This window comes from Pelophylax lessonae (assembly GCF_965119305.1).
Source record: "Pelophylax lessonae genome assembly, chromosome: 7".
NCBI classification, from domain to species: domain Eukaryota; kingdom Metazoa; phylum Chordata; class Amphibia; order Anura; family Ranidae; genus Pelophylax; species Pelophylax lessonae.
The window spans coordinates 283,822,454-283,846,590 of NC_138774.1; the positions used below are offsets into that span (position 1 = coordinate 283,822,454).

At 44.6% G+C, this 24,137-nt stretch overlaps 1 protein-coding gene across 1 annotated transcript in view; it reads left to right on the top strand.

The window, feature by feature from the left end:
• LOC309559666 (coagulation factor VIII-like) overlaps window positions 1–24,137 on the top strand; it is a gene marked incomplete at its 3' end in the record, with an annotated part of 152,326 nt that overhangs the window by 14,170 nt on the left and 114,019 nt on the right. The window contains exon 2 of the mRNA XM_082263040.1: window positions 21,713–21,917. Coding sequence (XP_082119166.1) covers window positions 21,727–21,917 — 191 coding nt within the window. The 5' untranslated portion in view covers window positions 21,713–21,726. The remainder of the gene's footprint in view (window positions 1–21,712; window positions 21,918–24,137) is intronic.

A 24,137-nucleotide genomic window follows, 5' to 3' on the forward strand; every position in this document is an offset into this window, starting at 1 on the left:
CTCCGGCTGCAACGTCCAAATGCTTATATATAACAAGAAAAGGCCGGCACATGAATGCCTCGTCTTTATGCAGTTTATTACAGCAGTTTACAACATGACAAATTGCCATGTTGTAAACTGCTGTAATGCTGTAATAATCTGCATAAAGATGAAGCATTTGTGTGCCGGCCTTTTCTTGTTATATGAATGCTATAGGAGTTGTTGGGGACTGGGGACATTCTATAGAAGTTGTTGGAGACTGGGGACATGGTATAGGAGTTGTTGGAGACTGGAGACATGCTATAGGAGTTGTTGGAGACTGGGGATATGCTATAGGAGTTGTTGGAGACTGGGGACTTGAAATAGGAGTTGTTGGAGACTGGGGACATGCTGTAGGAGTTGTTGGAGACTGGGGACATGCTGTAGGAGTTGTTGGAGACTGGGGACATGCTGTAGGAGTCGTTGGAGACTGGGGACATGCTGTAGGAGTCGTTGGAGACTGGGGACATGCCATAGGAGTTGTTGGAGATTGGGGACATGCTGTAGGAGTTGTTGGAGACTGGGGACATGCTATAGGAGTTGTTGGAGACTGGGGACATGCTGTAGGAGTTGTTGGAGACTGGGGACATGCTGTAGGAGTTGTTGGAGACTGGGGACATGCTGTAGGAGTCGTTGGAGACTGGGGACATGCTGTAGGAGTCGTTGGAGACTGGGGACATGCCATAGGAGTTGTTGGAGATTGGGGACATGCTGTAGGAGTTGTTGGAGACTGGGGACATGCTATAGGAGTTGTTGGAGACTGAAGACATGATATAGGAGTTGCTGGAGACTGGGGACATGCTTTAGGAGTTGTTGGAGACTGGGGACATGCTATAGGAGTTGTTGGAGACTGAGGACATGCTATAGGAGTTGTTGGAGACTGGGGACATGCTATAGGAGTTGTTGGAGACTGGGGACATGCTATATGAGTTGTTGGAGACTGGGGACATGCTATATGAGTTGTTGGAGACTGGGGACATGCTATAGAAGTTGTTGGAGACTGAAGACATGATGTAGGAGTTGCTGGAGACTGGGGACATGCTTTAGGAGTTGTTGGAGACTGGGGACATGCTATAGGAGTTGTTTGAGACTGGAGGAATGCTATAGGAGTTGTTGGAGACTGGAGACATATTATAGGATTTGTTGGAGACTGGGGACATGGTATAGGAGATGTTGAAGACTGGGGACATGCTATAGGAGTTGTTGGAGACTGGGGACATGGTATAGGAGTTGTTGGAGACTGGAGACATGCTATAGGAGTTGTTGGAGACTGGGGATATGCTATAGGAGTTGTTGGAGACTGGGGACTTGAAATAGGAGTTGTTGGAGACTGGGGACATGCTGTAGGAGTTGTTGGAGACTGGGGACATGCTGTAGGAGTTGTTGGAGACTGGGGACATGCTGTAGGAGTCGTTGGAGACTGGGGACATGCTGTAGGAGTCGTTGGAGACTGGGGACATGCCATAGGAGTTGTTGGAGATTGGGGACATGCTGTAGGAGTTGTTGGAGACTGGGGACATGCTATAGGAGTTGTTGGAGACTGGGGACATGCTGTAGGAGTTGTTGGAGACTGGGGACATGCTGTAGGAGTTGTTGGAGACTGGGGACATGCTGTAGGAGTCGTTGGAGACTGGGGACATGCTGTAGGAGTCGTTGGAGACTGGGGACATGCCATAGGAGTTGTTGGAGATTGGGGACATGCTGTAGGAGTTGTTGGAGACTGGGGACATGCTATAGGAGTTGTTGGAGACTGAAGACATGATATAGGAGTTGCTGGAGACTGGGGACATGCTTTAGGAGTTGTTGGAGACTGGGGACATGCTATAGGAGTTGTTGGAGACTGAGGACATGCTATAGGAGTTGTTGGAGACTGGGGACATGCTATAGGAGTTGTTGGAGACTGGGGACATGCTATATGAGTTGTTGGAGACTGGGGACATGCTATATGAGTTGTTGGAGACTGGGGACATGCTATAGAAGTTGTTGGAGACTGAAGACATGATGTAGGAGTTGCTGGAGACTGGGGACATGCTTTAGGAGTTGTTGGAGACTGGGGACATGCTATAGGAGTTGTTTGAGACTGGAGGAATGCTATAGGAGTTGTTGGAGACTGGAGACATATTATAGGATTTGTTGGAGACTGGGGACATGGTATAGGAGATGTTGAAGACTGGGGACATGCTATAGGAGTTGTTGGAGACTGGGGACATGTTATAGGAGTTGTTGGAGACTGGGGACATGCTATAGGAGTTGTTGGAGACTGGGGACATGGTATAGGAGATGTTGAAGACTGGGGACATGCTATTGGAGTTGTTGGAGACTGGGGACATGGTATAGGAGATGTTGGAGACTGGGGACATGCTATAGGAGTTTTCGGAGACTGGGGACATGCTATTGAAGTTGTTGGAGACTGGGGACATGCTAAAGGAGCTTTTGGAGACTGGGGACATGCTATAGGAGATTTTGGAGACTGCGGACATGCTATAGGAGTTGTTGGAGACTGGGGACATGCTAAAGGAGTTGTTAGAGACTGGGGACATGCTATAGGAGCTTTTGGAGACTGGGGACATGCTATAGGAGTTGTTAAAGACTGGGGTCATGCTAAAGGAGTTGTTGGAGACTGGGGGTATTCTATAGGAGGAGTTGGGCACTGGGGACATGCTATAAGAGTTGTAGGAGACTACGAACCTGCTTCTTGAGTTTTTAGAGACTGGTGAAACACTACAGGAGTTGATGGAGGCTGAGGAAATGATTTAGGAGTTGTTGGAGACATGCTACAGTTTTAGAGACTGAGGACATGTTTCAGGAGTTCTCAGACTGGGGACATGCTGTAGGAGTTGTTGGAGACTGGAGACACAATATAGAAGTTGTCGGAGGCTGGGGACATGCTATAGGATTTGATGCAGACTCACCCTAGCTCTAGATTAAATGGATATGGAGCTTAGTGTCAGTTCTCCGGCTGCAACGTCCAAATGCTTATATATAACAAGAAAAGGCTGGCACATGAATGCTTCGTCTTTATGCAGTTTATTACAGCAGTTTACAACATGACAAATTGATATGTTGTAAACTGCTGTAATGTTGTAATAATCTGCATAAAGATGAAGCATTTTTTGTGCCAGCCTTTTCTTGTAAAATGGATGTTATAGGAGTTTTTGGAGACTGGGGACATGCTGTAGAAGTGTTGGAGACTGGGGACATGGTATAGTAGATGTTGGAGACTGGGGACTTGAAATAGGAGTTGTTGGAGACTGGGGACATACTATAGGAGATGTTGGAGACTGGGGACTTGATATAGGAGTTGTTGGAGACTGGGGACATGCTGTAGGAGCCGTTGGAGACTGGGGACATGCCATAGGAGTTGTTGGAGATTGGGGACATGCTGTAGGAGTTGTTGGAGACTGGGGACATGCTGTAGGAGTCGTTGGAGACTGGGGACATGCTGTAGGAGTTGTTGGAGACTGGGGACATGCTGTAGGAGTTGTTGGAGACTGGGGACATGCTGTAGGAGTTGTTGGAGACTGGGGACATGCTGCAGGAGTTGTAGGAGACTGGGGGCATGCTGTAGGAGTTGTTGGAGACTGGGGACATGCTGTAGGAGTTGTTGGAGACTGGGGACATGCTGTAGGAGTTGTTGGAGACTGGGGACATGCTATAGGAGTTGTTGGAGACTGGGGGCATGCTATAGGAGTGGTTGGAGACTGGGGGCATGCTATAGGAGTGGTTGGAGACTGGGGGCATGCTATAGGAGTGGTTGGAGACTGGGGACATTCTATAGGAGTGGTTGGAGACTGGGGACATTCTATAGGAGTTGTTGGAGACTATGGACATGTTATAGGAGTTGGAGACTGGGGGCATGCTATAGGAGTTGTTGGAGACTATGGACATGTTATAGGAGTTGTTGGAGACTAGGGGCATGCTATAGGAGTGGTTGGAGACTGGGGACATTCTATAGGAGTTGTTGGAGACTGGGGGCATGCTATAGGAGTTGTTGGAGACTATGGACATGTTATAGGAGTTGTTGGAGACTAGGGGCATGCTATAGGAGTTGTTGGAGACTGGGGACATTCTACAAGAGTTCTTAGAGACTGGGGACATGCTACAGGATTTGGTATAGGCTGAGAAAATTATATAGAAGTTGTTGGAGACTGGAGACATGCTACAGCTGTTAGAGACTGGGGACATGCTTCAGGATTTCTTGGAGACTGGGGACATACTTTAGTAGTTGTCGGAGACTGGGGACATGCTATAGGACTCTTAGACTTACATCTCAAGGATCAGGAGATTGAGGGCTATGTTAGATGATTACGGTCACACACACCTACACAGGTTGAACTGGATGGACTATTGTCTTTATTCAACCTCACCTACTATGTAACTATATGTAACTATGAGGTGTTGCAGACTGGGGAGATGCAATAGGAGTTGTTGGAGACTGAGGACATGCTATAGAAATGGGTATATTCAAAAGAAACCGCGTTTGTGGAACAAGATACTGTATATTATAAAATTGGAAGCTGCTAGCATGCTATGAGATATTTAACAGCACCAATATTGAAATATCAACTGTGCTGCACTACTGAAATAAATGCTAACCTACACCATAACCAAAAACATATCAAATAAATGAAATAATAGTGATTCCAAAAGTCCACATTTGGTGCAATAGTTCATAAAATTACACTTATCAAACAGGTCGAAAGCGTGATGTTGTAAGTTTTGATAAAAACGTTAGTCAAATTTCACACTATGCAGAGGTCTTGCTTCCTTTTTCGTTTTCACCCATGGATTGTGAGATGACCGGAGATGATTGCCTAAAGTATGTTTCCTCACGGGTGACAGTCTAGTGGATGGAAGTCTGAGGCCTTGTGTAACCATGACCGCAACTATATTGTGCATTATATGACTTCCCTTCAACTTGGGAGTCATATATTCTTGGTAAGCTTTTTACTGTGTCTGTATAGTGGTGGACACTTGTTTGGCTTTGGACTCATAAAATCACCCTTTGGATCTGTTGGATAGAGGTCTAATTTTATGAACTGTTGCACTAAGTGTGGACTTTTGGAAAAAATTTATTTTTTTCTTACCTTAAAATCCTTTTCTCTGATGTTCATTGACGGACACAGCTATATATCTTCTTGACCCTTGGGTTTATGCTGCCCCCTACGGGAGTAGAACACTAGGCAAAAAAAAGTTTGACTACGCCTATAGGGCAGTCCCAGGGGGTATACTCCCACTTCCTGCTATAGGTCTTTAGTTTTGTAACAAGCAGTGTCAGAAGAACATATAACCCAACTTAATAGAGGGGCGGGTGCTGTGTCCATCAATGAAAATCAGAGAAAAGGATTTTACGGTAAGACAAAAATCCAGTTTTCTCTTTCATTTATTGACGGACACAGCTTCATATCTTCTTGACCTTTGGGACATCCCAAAGCAGTGTCAACATGGGGGATGGGAAGTACACAGCAATAAACATACTTCCAAAAGGCTAAACGTAGTCAACCAGGTAAAACAGGAGCTCAACCAGGAAACTGGAGCTCATCTGACAAAAAAACTACAACCTCATCGAGGACTAATCCTCTCCAACTAAGCAGCCTGCAAATCCTTGAGGCCAAAGGAAGCATCAGCAGATGCCAAAACATCCACCTTATAAAATTTTGTGAAAGTGTGCATGGATGACCAGGTGGTCGCCTTGCAAACCTGCACCACTGACGCCTGATGAACGAAGGCCCAAGAGGCCTTAAGCGCCCTTGTACAATGCGCCTTAACAAGGAAAGGAGGATCCTGACACTTAATGGAATAGGCCTGCACCACCGTCTGTCTGATCCATCTGAAAATGATCGCAGCAAACGCGGTCAGCCCCTTACAGGGTCCATCCGTAAGGACAAATAGGAAATCGAATATTTAGAAGGACACGGTCGCCGCCAGGCACACCCTGATTGCCTGAACCACATCCAAAGAATGTAAGGCAATCTCTTTCGGGAGCTTAGGCTTAGGACACAGGGAAGGTAACACAATATCTTTATTTAAATGGAAACCAGAGATGACCTTAGGAAGTAATGACTGGCATGCACAAAGCACCACCTTATCTCCGTGAACCACCAAGTAAGGTGAACGACGGACAAGCTGCTAGTTCCCACACCCTACCTACAGACGTCATTGACGAAACCGGTCAAGCGTAATTACGTCATTTCCGCATTACTGGAACGCAGATCCGGCGGTTGGCTACTACAGCGTCCCGGAAGTCACCGCGAGAGAGGGTCTTGCGGTCCCTACACTCTGTCGTTTGTTTACCGTTACTAAATGTGAGTAATATGCCTATTTGATTTAAATAAAGGAAGAGATTATTATCAGTACGTCACTATATGAGGCTCTTTTCTCCCAATATGACCCCGGACACATCACTATTGAATATGCATTGCTTTTGAGTTCGCTTTATTATACATATGGGATAAGAGGATCCAGGATCCGGCACTGGAAGGATTGGCAGATAGGAGCATTTCCTTTTTGAGGATACATTCTACTATCTACACGCTGGTTACCCCTGTAGGGGTGCCGACTTCCGGTGAGTGCGGGAGAGATAGGAAAGGGGAGCACTGGTTTTTCCTCACCCGTCACCGGGTCACCTGGACCACCGCAGGAATCACCCATAGAAAAAAAATAAAAATTTTCACTTCCAGCTCTCATGGACTTTATGGACTTTTCCACCTTATGTTTGTAGCACTTGGATGTAGATAAAAATAACTGGCTCTGGCCCGTTTTTTTGGTATTCATACGGCTCACAGGTCCTGATGATTGAGCACTGCTAACGAGGACCCATCGCACCTTATCACTTTTTGCTGCTAATACTTCACCAGTATTATCAATATTGTGTCCAGCATATATTTCACTGGTCCAATATAGGACCGCCCTGCACTCTATCACATTTCTTTGATTTATTCCATTTTTGCCACTGGAGTCACCTTTACCTCTATTTTCTACACTCCATTTTATCAAAACCACTTATGTTCTCAAGTTCTTTCAGCCTTGGCGGACACACTCTGTTCTGGTTCTAATTCACTTCTCTTGGCGAATAATTACAGCCCTTAGACCAATATCTTTTCTTGATCTGGTCACTTCTAACACTGAGCACCTTATTTACACATTTCTATGATACAATTCCACCATCAGCTGGTTTATTCACTTTATTACACTGTTGCACTTTAGATTTATATTGCTGTTTACTTTTTTTCCATTAATTGTTAATGGTTTTACCTTTTATATATGAATTATTGTGATTGATGGTGCACCTTATTTTTATATTTACATGATACATAATATTTGAGTTTTTTGTATAGCAGTTTATATTCCTGCATCTAATTCACTATAACTGATTGACTCTTTACATGTTACACATACCCAAAGGCAGCGCCAGTTACCTCACCACCCTTTATATGCTTTAGGAGTTGTTGGAGACGGGGGACATGCTATAGGAGATGTTGGAGATTGGGGATATGTTATAGGAATTGTTGGAGACTGGGGACATGCTATAGGAGATGTTGGAGACTGGGGACATGTTATAGGAATTGTTGGAGACTGGGGACATGCTATAGGAGATGTTGGAGATTGGGGATATGCTAGAGAAATTGTTGGAGACTGGGGACATGTTATAGGAATTGTTGGAGACTGGGGACATGTTATAGGAATTGTTGGAGACTGGGGACATACTATAGGAGTTGTTGGAGATTGGGGATATGCTATAGGAGTTGTTGGAGACTGGGGACATACTATAGGAGTTGTTGGAGATTGGGGATATGCTAGAGGAATTGTTGGAGACTGGGGACATGTTAGAGAAATTGTTGGACACTGGGGACATGTTATAGGAATTGTTGGAGACTGGGGACATGTTAGAGGAATTGTTGGAGACTGGGGACATAATATAGGAGTTGTTAGAGACTGGGGACATGGTATATGAGTTGTTGGAGTCTGGGGACATGTTAGAGAAATTGTTGGAGACTGGGGACATGTTAGAGAAATTGTTGGAGACTGGGGACATGTTATAGGAATTGTTGGAGACTGGGGACATGTTAGAGGAATTGTTGGAGACGGGGGACATAATATAGGAGTTGTTAGAGACTGGGGACATGATATATGAGTTGTTGGAGTCTGGGGACATACTAAAGGATTTGTTGGGAGACTGGGAACATGCTATAAGAGTTGTTGGAGACTGGACACATGCTATAGGAGTTGTTTTAGACTGGGGACACGGTATAGGAGTTGTTGGAGACTGGAGACATGCTATAGGAGTTGTTTTAGACTGGGGACATGCTATAGGAGTCGTTTGAGACTGGGGACATGCTATAGGAGTTGTTGGAGACTGGAGACATGCTATAGGAGTTGTTGGAGACTGGGGACATGGTATAGGAGTTGTTGGAGACTTGGGATATGCTAAAGGGGTTGATATCTTCAGAAACTAAGATTGTGGAACAATATATATTTTAAAAATTGGAAGCTGCTTGCATGCTATGAGATGTTTAACTTATGTTATACTAGTTGTTGGAGACTTGGGGCATGACATAGAAGTTGTTGAAGACTTGGGACATGCTACAGGAGATGGTCAGATACTGAGGGCATGCTAATCACGTCTGTGGCCCATCGGGGCGGACGTGTATCGGACTTCCTGCTCCCTATCCCAATTGAAGAGTGCCATCAAGCATCACCGGAAGTGGCACTTGCAGTTCATCAAGGCAAGCGTTCCATCTGACTTCCTGCATTCCACATACAAGATCATTACCAGTCAACAACAACAGAAAATGGAGTCGCTTACGTGTCATCTGGCTGGTGCCTGGAATGCAAACGCGACCCCACGGCCGATGTGCGTTCCAACTAGGCACAGCAGGATCTGCATGATGGGAACCCTCACACGTGCTTTTCATACCATAAGCTATAGGGCAGGATTTCTCAACCAGGGTTCCATGGAACCCTAGGGTTCTTCCTAAGGGGTTGCTAGACGTTCCATGAGAAATGGGCAATTTCTGCCTCTCAGATAAGTTCCCAATGACGCCATTGTTCCTTTTAGCTATCTGTAAGGGGGTAATTCTTCCCAATGATGACAAGAATAAGAAGCATTCTTCTTACTGTCACACTAATGTGTCAGGAGTTGTAGATTCAAAATTTTTAGCAGGGGTTCCCCGAGACCAGAAATGTATTTCAAGGGTTCCTCTGTGTTGAAAAGGTTGAGAAAGGCTGCTATAGGGTATGCAATATCTATTTGATGTACCACCATTTACTTGTGAGATTCTGTACCTAGTGGGAGCTGCATCTATCATAATCACAGCCTTAATATAAGTTAAGAAAATAAGCTATCTATGCAACTGCATAATATGTGGTATATATGTGGAAGTTTGGGCATAGTTAAGTTTTGATTTGGAATTTTCATTTGAATTTCATTTAATTATTATTATTATTTTTTCATTATGAGTGTATACATATGCATTGAAATCTATCCAATTGTAAGATCCAACTCTATTGGCCCCCCTTTGAGGGAGGGGTCTGTATCTGTGGCCATGTGATATTGTGATCATTTAAAGACCAGCTACTTGCATTCCAAGTTTTTCTCTGAAGAAGAGGGGTCACCCTCGAAACGCGTCAGCTTCATTTGGAGAATTACATCCCACAACTGTCTCCAATCAGTAGAATATGCTGCATGGACTATTGGTGGACTGATTCATATAAATATCTATATATATATATATATATACGTATATATATTTTTTATCATGCTTGAACAAGTTACCTCGTTTGTGAGTATGATGTACACATATTTCTTTTTGTAATGAATTGTTGCAAAGGTAATGCGCTAGGCTGCAGTGCTGAGCCCTCTGTATTTTTATCGTTTTTAGGTGCTGAGACTGGGGACATACTTTTAGGAATTGTCGGAGACTGGGGACAGGCTACAGAAGATGGCCAGAGATTAACGACATGCTACTGGAGATGGTTAGAGACTGGGTACATTCTATAGGAGTTGTTAGAGTCTGGGGCCATGCTACATAGTTGTTGGAGGCTGGAGACATGGTAAAGGAGTTGTCGGAAGCTAGCTACATGCTTTAGGAGTTGTTGGGAATAGGTGACATGATATAGAAGTTGTTGTAGGCTGGGGATATGGTAAAGGTGTTTTGGAGACTGGGGAGATGCTATAGAAGTTGCTGGGGACTGGGGACATGGTATAGGAGTTCTTGGCGACTGGGGACATGCGAGAGGAATAGTTGGAGACTGGGGACATGTTAGAGGATTTTTTGGAGACTAGGGACATAATATAGAAGTTGTTGGAGACTGGGGACATGCTAGAGAAATTGTTGGAGACTGGGGACATGTGCAATGCATCATGGGACTTGTAGTTCCGCAACAGCTGGAGGACCGCCAGTTTGACACCTGGGTGTTAGAGGAATTGTTGGAGACTGGGGGGACATGTTAAAGGAATTTTTGGAGACTGGGGACATGTTATAGGAATTGTTGGAGACTGGGGACATAATATAGGAGTTGTTGGAGACTGGGGACATAATATAGGAGTTGTTGGAGACTGGGGACATGTTAGAGGAATTGTTGGAGACTGGGGACATAATATAGGAGTTGTTGGAGACTGGGGACATGTTAGAGGAATTATTGGAGACTGGGGACATGCTTTAGGAATTGTTGGAGACTGGGGACATACTATAGGAGTTGTTGGAGACTGGGGACATACTATAGGAGTTGTTGGAGACTGGGGACATACTATAGGAGTTGTTGGAGACTTGGGACATGCTATAGGAGTTGTTGGAGACTGAGGACATGCTATAGGAGTTGTTGGAGACTGGGGACATGTTAGAGGAATTATTGGAGACTGGGGACATGTTAGAGGAATAGTTGGCGACTGGGGGCATGGTATAGGAGTTCCTGGAGACTGGGGATATGCTAGAGGAATTGTTGGAGACTGGGGACATGTTATAGGAATTGTTGGCGACTGGGGACATGCTATAGGAGTTGTTGGAGACTGGGGACATGCTATAGGAGTTGTTGGAGACTGGGGACATGCTATAGGAGTTGTTGGAGACTGGGGACATGCTATAGGAGTTGGAGACTGGGGACATGTTAGAGGAATTATTGGAGACTGGGGACATGTTAGAGGAATAGTTGGCGACTGGGGGCATGGTATAGGAGTTCCTGGAGACTGGGGATATGCTAGAGGAATTGTTGGAGACTGGGGACATAATATAGGAGTTGTTGGAGACTGAGGACATGTTATAGGAGTTGTTGGAGACTGGGGACATGTTATAGGAGTTGTTGGAGACTGGGGACATGTTATAGGAGTTGTTGGAGACTGGGGACATGTTATAGGAGTTGTTGGAGACTGGGGACATGCTATAGGAGTTATTGTAGACTGGGGACATGTTATAGGAATTGTTGGAGACTGGGGACATGTTATAGGAGTTGTTGGAGACTGGGGACATGCTAGAGGAGTTGTTGGAGACTGGGGGCATGCTAGAGGAGTTGTTGGAGACTGGGGACATGCTATAGGAGTTGTTGGAGACTGAAGACATGATATAGGAGTTGCTGGAGACTGGGGACATGCTTTAGGAGTTGTTGGAGACTGGGGACATGCTATAGGAGTTGTTGGAGACTGAGGACATGCTATAGGAGTTGTTGGAGACTGGGGACATGCTATAGGAGTTGTTGGAGACTGGGGACATGCTATATGAGTTGTTGGAGACTGGGGACATGCTATATGAGTTGTTGGAGACTGGGGACATGCTATAGAAGTTGTTGGAGACTGAAGACATGATGTAGGAGTTGCTGGAGACTGGGGACATGCTTTAGGAGTTGTTGGAGACTGGGGACATGCTATAGGAGTTGTTTGAGACTGGAGGAATGCTATAGGAGTTGTTGGAGACTGGAGACATATTATAGGATTTGTTGGAGACTGGGGACATGGTATAGGAGATGTTGAAGACTGGGGACATGCTATAGGAGTTGTTGGAGACTGGGGACATGTTATAGGAGTTGTTGGAGACTGGGGACATGCTATAGGAGTTGTTGGAGACTGGGGACATGGTATAGGAGATGTTGAAGACTGGGGACATGCTATTGGAGTTGTTGGAGACTGGGGACATGGTATAGGAGATGTTGGAGACTGGGGACATGCTATAGGAGTTTTCGGAGACTGGGGACATGCTATTGAAGTTGTTGGAGACTGGGGACATGCTAAAGGAGCTTTTGGAGACTGGGGACATGCTATAGGAGATTTTGGAGACTGCGGACATGCTATAGGAGTTGTTGGAGACTGGGGACATGCTAAAGGAGTTGTTAGAGACTGGGGACATGCTATAGGAGCTTTTGGAGACTGGGGACATGCTATAGGAGTTGTTAAAGACTGGGGTCATGCTAAAGGAGTTGTTGGAGACTGGGGGTATTCTATAGGAGGAGTTGGGCACTGGGGACATGCTATAAGAGTTGTAGGAGACTACGAACCTGCTTCTTGAGTTTTTAGAGACTGGTGAAACACTACAGGAGTTGATGGAGGCTGAGGAAATGATTTAGGAGTTGTTGGAGACATGCTACAGTTTTAGAGACTGAGGACATGTTTCAGGAGTTCTCAGACTGGGGACATGCTGTAGGAGTTGTTGGAGACTGGAGACACAATATAGAAGTTGTCGGAGGCTGGGGACATGCTATAGGATTTGATGCAGACTCACCCTAGCTCTAGATTAAATGGATATGGAGCTTAGTGTCAGTTCTCCGGCTGCAACGTCCAAATGCTTATATATAACAAGAAAAGGCTGGCACATGAATGCTTCGTCTTTATGCAGTTTATTACAGCAGTTTACAACATGACAAATTGATATGTTGTAAACTGCTGTAATGTTGTAATAATCTGCATAAAGATGAAGCATTTTTTGTGCCAGCCTTTTCTTGTAAAATGGATGTTATAGGAGTTTTTGGAGACTGGGGACATGCTGTAGAAGTGTTGGAGACTGGGGACATGGTATAGTAGATGTTGGAGACTGGGGACTTGAAATAGGAGTTGTTGGAGACTGGGGACATACTATAGGAGATGTTGGAGACTGGGGACTTGATATAGGAGTTGTTGGAGACTGGGGACATGCTGTAGGAGCCGTTGGAGACTGGGGACATGCCATAGGAGTTGTTGGAGATTGGGGACATGCTGTAGGAGTTGTTGGAGACTGGGGACATGCTGTAGGAGTCGTTGGAGACTGGGGACATGCTGTAGGAGTTGTTGGAGACTGGGGACATGCTGTAGGAGTTGTTGGAGACTGGGGACATGCTGTAGGAGTTGTTGGAGACTGGGGACATGCTGCAGGAGTTGTAGGAGACTGGGGGCATGCTGTAGGAGTTGTTGGAGACTGGGGACATGCTGTAGGAGTTGTTGGAGACTGGGGACATGCTGTAGGAGTTGTTGGAGACTGGGGACATGCTATAGGAGTTGTTGGAGACTGGGGGCATGCTATAGGAGTGGTTGGAGACTGGGGGCATGCTATAGGAGTGGTTGGAGACTGGGGGCATGCTATAGGAGTGGTTGGAGACTGGGGACATTCTATAGGAGTGGTTGGAGACTGGGGACATTCTATAGGAGTTGTTGGAGACTATGGACATGTTATAGGAGTTGGAGACTGGGGGCATGCTATAGGAGTTGTTGGAGACTATGGACATGTTATAGGAGTTGTTGGAGACTAGGGGCATGCTATAGGAGTGGTTGGAGACTGGGGACATTCTATAGGAGTTGTTGGAGACTGGGGGCATGCTATAGGAGTTGTTGGAGACTATGGACATGTTATAGGAGTTGTTGGAGACTAGGGGCATGCTATAGGAGTTGTTGGAGACTGGGGACATTCTACAAGAGTTCTTAGAGACTGGGGACATGCTACAGGATTTGGTATAGGCTGAGAAAATTATATAGAAGTTGTTGGAGACTGGAGACATGCTACAGCTGTTAGAGACTGGGGACATGCTTCAGGATTTCTTGGAGACTGGGGACATACTTTAGTAGTTGTCGGAGACTGGGGACATGCTATAGGACTCTTAGACTTACATCTCAAGGATCAGGAGATTGAGGGCTATGTTAGATGATTACGGTCACACACACCTACACAGGTTGAACTGGATGGACTATTGTCTTTATTCAACCTCACCTACTATGTAACTATATGTAACTATGAGGTGTTGCAGACTGGGGAGATGCAATAGGAGTTGTTGGAGACTGAGGACATGCTATAGAAATGGGTATATTCAAAAGAAACCGCGTTTGTGGAACAAGATACTGTATATTATAAAATTGGAAGCTGCTAGCATGCTATGAGATATTTAACAGCACCAATATTGAAATATCAACTGTGCTGCACTACTGAAATAAATGCTAACCTACACCATAACCAAAAACATATCAAATAAATGAAATAATAGTGATTCCAAAAGTCCACATTTGGTGCAATAGTTCATAAAATTACACTTATCAAACAGGTCGAAAGCGTGATGTTGTAAGTTTTGATAAAAACGTTAGTCAAATTTCACACTATGCAGAGGTCTTGCTTCCTTTTTCGTTTTCACCCATGGATTGTGAGATGACCGGAGATGATTGCCTAAAGTATGTTTCCTCACGGGTGACAGTCTAGTGGATGGAAGTCTGAGGCCTTGTGTAACCATGACCGCAACTATATTGTGCATTATATGACTTCCCTTCAACTTGGGAGTCATATATTCTTGGTAAGCTTTTTACTGTGTCTGTATAGTGGTGGACACTTGTTTGGCTTTGGACTCATAAAATCACCCTTTGGATCTGTTGGATAGAGGTCTAATTTTATGAACTGTTGCACTAAGTGTGGACTTTTGGAAAAAATTTATTTTTTTCTTACCTTAAAATCCTTTTCTCTGATGTTCATTGACGGACACAGCTATATATCTTCTTGACCCTTGGGTTTATGCTGCCCCCTACGGGAGTAGAACACTAGGCAAAAAAAAGTTTGACTACGCCTATAGGGCAGTCCCAGGGGGTATACTCCCACTTCCTGCTATAGGTCTTTAGTTTTGTAACAAGCAGTGTCAGAAGAACATATAACCCAACTTAATAGAGGGGCGGGTGCTGTGTCCATCAATGAAAATCAGAGAAAAGGATTTTACGGTAAGACAAAAATCCAGTTTTCTCTTTCATTTATTGACGGACACAGCTTCATATCTTCTTGACCTTTGGGACATCCCAAAGCAGTGTCAACATGGGGGATGGGAAGTACACAGCAATAAACATACTTCCAAAAGGCTAAACGTAGTCAACCAGGTAAAACAGGAGCTCAACCAGGAAACTGGAGCTCATCTGACAAAAAAACTACAACCTCATCGAGGACTAATCCTCTCCAACTAAGCAGCCTGCAAATCCTTGAGGCCAAAGGAAGCATCAGCAGATGCCAAAACATCCACCTTATAAAATTTTGTGAAAGTGTGCATGGATGACCAGGTGGTCGCCTTGCAAACCTGCACCACTGACGCCTGATGAACGAAGGCCCAAGAGGCCTTAAGCGCCCTTGTACAATGCGCCTTAACAAGGAAAGGAGGATCCTGACACTTAATGGAATAGGCCTGCACCACCGTCTGTCTGATCCATCTGAAAATGATCGCAGCAAACGCGGTCAGCCCCTTACAGGGTCCATCCGTAAGGACAAATAGGAAATCGAATATTTAGAAGGACACGGTCGCCGCCAGGCACACCCTGATTGCCTGAACCACATCCAAAGAATGTAAGGCAATCTCTTTCGGGAGCTTAGGCTTAGGACACAGGGAAGGTAACACAATATCTTTATTTAAATGGAAACCAGAGATGACCTTAGGAAGTAATGACTGGCATGCACAAAGCACCACCTTATCTCCGTGAACCACCAAGTAAGGTGAACGACGGACAAGCTGCTAGTTCCCACACCCTACCTACAGACGTCATTGACGAAACCGGTCAAGCGTAATTACGTCATTTCCGCATTACTGGAACGCAGATCCGGCGGTTGGCTACTACAGCGTCCCGGAAGTCACCGCGAGAGAGGGTCTTGCGGTCCCTACACTCTGTCGTTTGTTTACCGTTACTAAATGTGAGTAATATGCCTATTTGATTTAAATAAAGGAAGAGATTATTATCAGTACGTCACTATATGAGGCTCTTTTCTCCCAATATGACCCCGGACACATCACTATTGAATATGCATTGCTTTTGAGTTCGCTTTATTATACATATGGGATAAGAGGATCCAGGATCCGGCACTGGAAGGATTGGCAGATAGGAGCATTTCCTTTTTGAGGATACATTCTACTATCTACACGCTGGTTACCCCTGTAGGGGTGCCGACTTCCGGTGAGTGCGGGAGAGATAGGAAAGGGGAGCACTGGTTTTTCCTCACCCGTCACCGGGTCACCTGGACCACCGCAGGAATCACCCATAGAAAAAAAATAAAAATTTTCACTTCCAGCTCTCATGGACTTTATGGACTTTTCCACCTTATGTTTGTAGCACTTGGATGTAGATAAAAATAACTGGCTCTGGCCCGTTTTTTTGGTATTCATACGGCTCACAGGTCCTGATGATTGAGCACTGCTAACGAGGACCCATCGCACCTTATCACTTTTTGCTGCTAATACTTCACCAGTATTATCAATATTGTGTCCAGCATATATTTCACTGGTCCAATATAGGACCGCCCTGCACTCTATCACATTTCTTTGATTTATTCCATTTTTGCCACTGGAGTCACCTTTACCTCTATTTTCTACACTCCATTTTATCAAAACCACTTATGTTCTCAAGTTCTTTCAGCCTTGGCGGACACACTCTGTTCTGGTTCTAATTCACTTCTCTTGGCGAATAATTACAGCCCTTAGACCAATATCTTTTCTTGATCTGGTCACTTCTAACACTGAGCACCTTATTTACACATTTCTATGATACAATTCCACCATCAGCTGGTTTATTCACTTTATTACACTGTTGCACTTTAGATTTATATTGCTGTTTACTTTTTTTCCATTAATTGTTAATGGTTTTACCTTTTATATATGAATTATTGTGATTGATGGTGCACCTTATTTTTATATTTACATGATACATAATATTTGAGTTTTTTGTATAGCAGTTTATATTCCTGCATCTAATTCACTATAACTGATTGACTCTTTACATGTTACACATACCCAAAGGCAGCGCCAGTTACCTCACCACCCTTTATATGCTTTAGGAGTTGTTGGAGACGGGGGACATGCTATAGGAGATGTTGGAGATTGGGGATATGTTATAGGAATTGTTGGAGACTGGGGACATGCTATAGGAGATGTTGGAGACTGGGGACATGTTATAGGAATTGTTGGAGACTGGGGACATGCTATAGGAGATGTTGGAGATTGGGGATATGCTAGAGAAATTGTTGGAGACTGGGGACATGTTATAGGAATTGTTGGAGACTGGGGACATGTTATAGGAATTGTTGGAGACTGGGGACATACTATAGGAGTTGTTGGAGATTGGGGATATGCTATAGGAGTTGTTGGAGACTGGGGACATACTATAGGAGTTGTTGGAGATTGGGGATATGCTAGAGGAATTGTTGGAGACTGGGGACATGTTAGAGAAATTGTTGGACACTGGGGACATGTTATAGGAATTGTTGGAGACTGGGGACATGTTAGAGGAATTGTTGGAGACTGGGGACATAATATAGGAGTTGTTAGAGACTGGGGACATGGTATATGAGTTGTTGGAGTCTGGGGACATGTTAGAGAAATTGTTGGAGACTGGGGACATGTTAGAGAAATTGTTGGAGACTGGGGACATGTTATAGGAATTGTTGGAGACTGGGGACATGTTAGAGGAATTGTTGGAGACGGGGGACATAATATAGGAGTTGTTAGAGACTGGGGACATGATATATGAGTTGTTGGAGTCTGGGGACATACTAAAGGATTTGTTGGGAGACTGGGAACATGCTATAAGAGTTGTTGGAGACTGGACACATGCTATAGGAGTTGTTTTAGACTGGGGACACGGTATAGGAGTTGTTGGAGACTGGAGACATGCTATAGGAGTTGTTTTAGACTGGGGACATGCTATAGGAGTCGTTTGAGACTGGGGACATGCTATAGGAGTTGTTGGAGACTGGAGACATGCTATAGGAGTTGTTGGAGACTGGGGACATGGTATAGGAGTTGTTGGAGACTTGGGATATGCTAAAGGGGTTGATATCTTCAGAAACTAAGATTGTGGAACAATATATATTTTAAAAATTGGAAGCTGCTTGCATGCTATGAGATGTTTAACTTATGTTATACTAGTTGTTGGAGACTTGGGGCATGACATAGAAGTTGTTGAAGACTTGGGACATGCTACAGGAGATGGTCAGATACTGAGGGCATGCTAATCACGTCTGTGGCCCATCGGGGCGGACGTGTATCGGACTTCCTGCTCCCTATCCCAATTGAAGAGTGCCATCAAGCATCACCGGAAGTGGCACTTGCAGTTCATCAAGGCAAGCGTTCCATCTGACTTCCTGCATTCCACATACAAGATCATTACCAGTCAACAACAACAGAAAATGGAGTCGCTTACGTGTCATCTGGCTGGTGCCTGGAATGCAAACGCGACCCCACGGCCGATGTGCGTTCCAACTAGGCACAGCAGGATCTGCATGATGGGAACCCTCACACGTGCTTTTCATACCATAAGCTATAGGGCAGGATTTCTCAACCAGGGTTCCATGGAACCCTAGGGTTCTTCCTAAGGGGTTGCTAGACGTTCCATGAGAAATGGGCAATTTCTGCCTCTCAGATAAGTTCCCAATGACGCCATTGTTCCTTTTAGCTATCTGTAAGGGGGTAATTCTTCCCAATGATGACAAGAATAAGAAGCATTCTTCTTACTGTCACACTAATGTGTCAGGAGTTGTAGATTCAAAATTTTTAGCAGGGGTTCCCCGAGACCAGAAATGTATTTCAAGGGTTCCTCTGTGTTGAAAAGGTTGAGAAAGGCTGCTATAGGGTATGCAATATCTATTTGATGTACCACCATTTACTTGTGAGATTCTGTACCTAGTGGGAGCTGCATCTATCATAATCACAGCCTTAATATAAGTTAAGAAAATAAGCTATCTATGCAACTGCATAATATGTGGTATATATGTGGAAGTTTGGGCATAGTTAAGTTTTGATTTGGAATTTTCATTTGAATTTCATTTAATTATTATTATTATTTTTTCATTATGAGTGTATACATATGCATTGAAATCTATCCAATTGTAAGATCCAACTCTATTGGCCCCCCTTTGAGGGAGGGGTCTGTATCTGTGGCCATGTGATATTGTGATCATTTAAAGACCAGCTACTTGCATTCCAAGTTTTTCTCTGAAGAAGAGGGGTCACCCTCGAAACGCGTCAGCTTCATTTGGAGAATTACATCCCACAACTGTCTCCAATCAGTAGAATATGCTGCATGGACTATTGGTGGACTGATTCATATAAATATCTATATATATATATATATATACGTATATATATTTTTTATCATGCTTGAACAAGTTACCTCGTTTGTGAGTATGATGTACACATATTTCTTTTTGTAATGAATTGTTGCAAAGGTAATGCGCTAGGCTGCAGTGCTGAGCCCTCTGTATTTTTATCGTTTTTAGGTGCTGAGACTGGGGACATACTTTTAGGAATTGTCGGAGACTGGGGACAGGCTACAGAAGATGGCCAGAGATTAACGACATGCTACTGGAGATGGTTAGAGACTGGGTACATTCTATAGGAGTTGTTAGAGTCTGGGGCCATGCTACATAGTTGTTGGAGGCTGGAGACATGGTAAAGGAGTTGTCGGAAGCTAGCTACATGCTTTAGGAGTTGTTGGGAATAGGTGACATGATATAGAAGTTGTTGTAGGCTGGGGATATGGTAAAGGTGTTTTGGAGACTGGGGAGATGCTATAGAAGTTGCTGGGGACTGGGGACATGGTATAGGAGTTCTTGGCGACTGGGGACATGCGAGAGGAATAGTTGGAGACTGGGGACATGTTAGAGGATTTTTTGGAGACTAGGGACATAATATAGAAGTTGTTGGAGACTGGGGACATGCTAGAGAAATTGTTGGAGACTGGGGACATGTGCAATGCATCATGGGACTTGTAGTTCCGCAACAGCTGGAGGACCGCCAGTTTGACACCTGGGTGTTAGAGGAATTGTTGGAGACTGGGGGGACATGTTAAAGGAATTTTTGGAGACTGGGGACATGTTATAGGAATTGTTGGAGACTGGGGACATAATATAGGAGTTGTTGGAGACTGGGGACATGTTAGAGGAATTGTTGGAGACTGGGGACATAATATAGGAGTTGTTGGAGACTGGGGACATGTTAGAGGAATTATTGGAGACTGGGGACATGCTTTAGGAATTGTTGGAGACTGGGGACATACTATAGGAGTTGTTGGAGACTGGGGACATACTATAGGAGTTGTTGGAGACTGGGGACATACTATAGGAGTTGTTGGAGACTTGGGACATGCTATAGGAGTTGTTGGAGACTGAGGACATGCTATAGGAGTTGTTGGAGACTGGGGACATGTTAGAGGAATTATTGGAGACTGGGGACATGTTAGAGGAATAGTTGGCGACTGGGGGCATGGTATAGGAGTTCCTGGAGACTGGGGATATGCTAGAGGAATTGTTGGAGACTGGGGACATGTTATAGGAATTGTTGGCGACTGGGGACATGCTATAGGAGTTGTTGGAGACTGGGGACATGCTATAGGAGTTGTTGGAGACTGGGGACATGCTATAGGAGTTGTTGGAGACTGGGGACATGCTATAGGAGTTGGAGACTGGGGACATGTTAGAGGAATTATTGGAGACTGGGGACATGTTAGAGGAATAGTTGGCGACTGGGGGCATGGTATAGGAGTTCCTGGAGACTGGGGATATGCTAGAGGAATTGTTGGAGACTGGGGACATAATATAGGAGTTGTTGGAGACTGAGGACATGTTATAGGAGTTGTTGGAGACTGGGGACATGTTATAGGAGTTGTTGGAGACTGGGGACATGTTATAGGAGTTGTTGGAGACTGGGGACATGTTATAGGAGTTGTTGGAGACTGGGGACATGCTATAGGAGTTATTGTAGACTGGGGACATGTTATAGGAATTGTTGGAGACTGGGGACATGTTATAGGAGTTGTTGGAGACTGGGGACATGCTAGAGGAGTTGTTGGAGACTGGGGGCATGCTAGAGGAGTTGTTGGAGACTGGGGGCATGGTATAGGAGTTGTTGGAGACTGGGGACATGCTAGAGGAGTTGTTGGGGGCTGGAGACATGTTATAGGATTTGTTGGAGGCTGGGGACATTATAAGGGAGTGTGGCTCTCTGGTCACAGGTTGGACACTAAGAATGTAAACTGTGCATTTCCTGTAAAGAGGAGATAGGCATTTTTAGTAGTAGGTTGTGACTCCTATCTATTGAAGACATTTGTCATCTTAGGTTCATCCATCATTGAATTGTTCTTTTGTCAGCTTGCTATAGTTAAGAAGGGACTTCAATAGCCGTGTCACTTTTTGTGTTACGCCAGTGCCAATTTTTCTTATTAGCAATAGGCATCAAAGGGCAGTGCAGCACACGCCACACCCTTGGTTTCCTGATGTGGAATTTCCTTCCTTTTCAGAAAAATTTTCAAGAATGGTATCAACTTATTTAGCGAACGTGAAGAGACCTCCGGGAATAAGCAGCTCCTCAATGGGGCCCCTGGTTCTTCTTCAGCTCTTCATTCTCCTCCACTCAGGTGATGCTATCACAAGGACGTTCTACATTGCGGCTGTGGAACAGTTCTGGAATTATAAGGAAGGGACTGTGTCTTCTCTGGGGCAAAGGTAAATATTCATCGTCTATATATGTTTTATCTGCTGTCACCAATTTGTTTAATGCCAATCATAGCTTAAAGTGTAAGTCCAGCAAAAAAATTGTATGTTTAGTTTTGGATCGCATAGGGAAAGATTAGACTTCTATTCAAAGCTCCATTAGAGAGATTTCTCCTCACTTCCTGTCCCTGGTGACACCAAAACTGGAAGCCTAAGTTTTTAATCTGCTTCTATTTTGTCTTCCCTGGTTTCCCCCTTTCAATAATATGTTAACAATTTTAAATAAAAAACTTTCTATGTTCATTACATAATATATATTAGACACACTTATGTCATCACAGGGCCTCTGTGCATCTCTATTTAATGCAAGCAGATCATGGCTGATGGGAGGGGCCAGCAGGGGGCTGTACATAGCTTTATGTAAACCACACAGAACCCTGCCTATTAATGTAGTTCAAATTTCCAATACCAGGAGCTTTTCAAAATTACAGTATCTCACAAAAGTAAGTACACCCCTCATATTTTTGTATATATTTTATTCTATCTTTTCATGTGACAGCACTGAAGAAATGACACTTTGTTACAATGTAAAGTAGTGAGTGTACAGATTGTATAACAGCGTAAATTTGCTGTCCACTCAAAATAACTCAGCACACAGCCATTAATGTCTAAACCGCTGGCAACAAAAGTGAGTACACCCCTAAGTGAAAATGTGCAAATTGGGCCCAATTAGCCATTTTCCCTCCCCGGTGTCATGTGACTCGTTAGTGTTACAAGGTCTCAGGTGTGAATGGGGAGCAGGTGTGTTAAATTTGGTGTTACTGGAAGTTCAACATGGCACCTCATGGCAAAGAACTCTGAGGATCTGAAAAAAAAGAATTATTGCTCTACATAAAAATGGCCTAGGCCAGTGGGGTCTTCAAACTATATCCCTCCATTTGTTGAGGAACTACAATTCCCATCATGCCTAGTCTTGCCTGTGAATGTCAGAGCTTTACAATGCCTCATAGAACGCAACAGCTAGAGGGCCGTAGTTTTAGAATTCCTGGCCTACGCTATAAGAAGATTGACAAGACCCTGAAACTTAGCTGCAGCACAGTGGCCAAGACCATACAGCGGTTTAAGTGTAAGTGAAAATGTCCAATTTGGGCCCAAAATGTCAATATTTTGTGTGGCCACCATTATTTTCCAACACTGCCTTAACCTCTTGGGCATGGAGTTCACCAGAGCTTCACCGGTTGACACTGGAGTCCTTTTCCACTCCTCCATGACGACATCACAGAGCTGGTGGATGTTAGAGACCTTGCGCTCCTCCACCTTCCGTTTGAGGATGCCCCACAGATGCTTAATAGGGTTGAGGTCTCTAGACATGCTTGGCTTTACCCTCAGCTTCTTTAGCAAGGCAGTGGTCATCTTGGAGGTGAGTTTGGGGTCGTTATGTTGGAATGCTGCCCTGCAGCCCAGTCTCCGAGGGGAGGGTATCATGCTGTCACAGTACATGTTGGCATTCATGGATCCCTCAATGAACTGTAGCTCCCCAGTGCCGGCTGCACTCATGCAGCCCCAGACCATGACACTCCCACCTCCATGCTTGACTGTAGACAAGACACACTTGTCTTTGTACTCCTCACCTGGTTGCCGCCAAACACTCTTGACACCATCTGAACCAAATAAGTTTATCTTGGTCCTTTTAAGACCACAGGACATGGTTCCAGTAATCCATGTTCTTAGTCTGCTTGTCTTCAGCAAACTGTTTGCAGGCTTTCTTGTGCATCATCTTTAGAAGAGGCTTCCTTCTGGGACGACAGCCATGCAGACCAATTTGATGCAGTGTGCGGCGTATGGTCTGAGCACTGACAGGCTGACCCCCCACCCCTTCAACCTCTGCAGCAATTCTGGCAGCACTCATACGTTTATTTCCCAAAGACAACCTCTGGATATGACACTGAGCACATGCACTTAAATTCTTTGGTGGACCATGGCAAGGCCTGTTCTGAGTGGAACCTGTGCTGTTATATGGCTGTATGGTCTTGGCCACCGTGCTGCAGCTCAGTTTCAGGGTCTTGGCAATCTTCTTATAGCGTAGGCCAGGGATCCTAAAACTACGGCCCTCCAGCTTTTGTGTCCCATGAGGCATTGTAAAGCTCTGACATTCACAGGCATGACTAGGCATGATGGGAATTGTAGTTCTTCAACAAATGGAGGGATATAGTTTGAAGACCCCCATGGGCC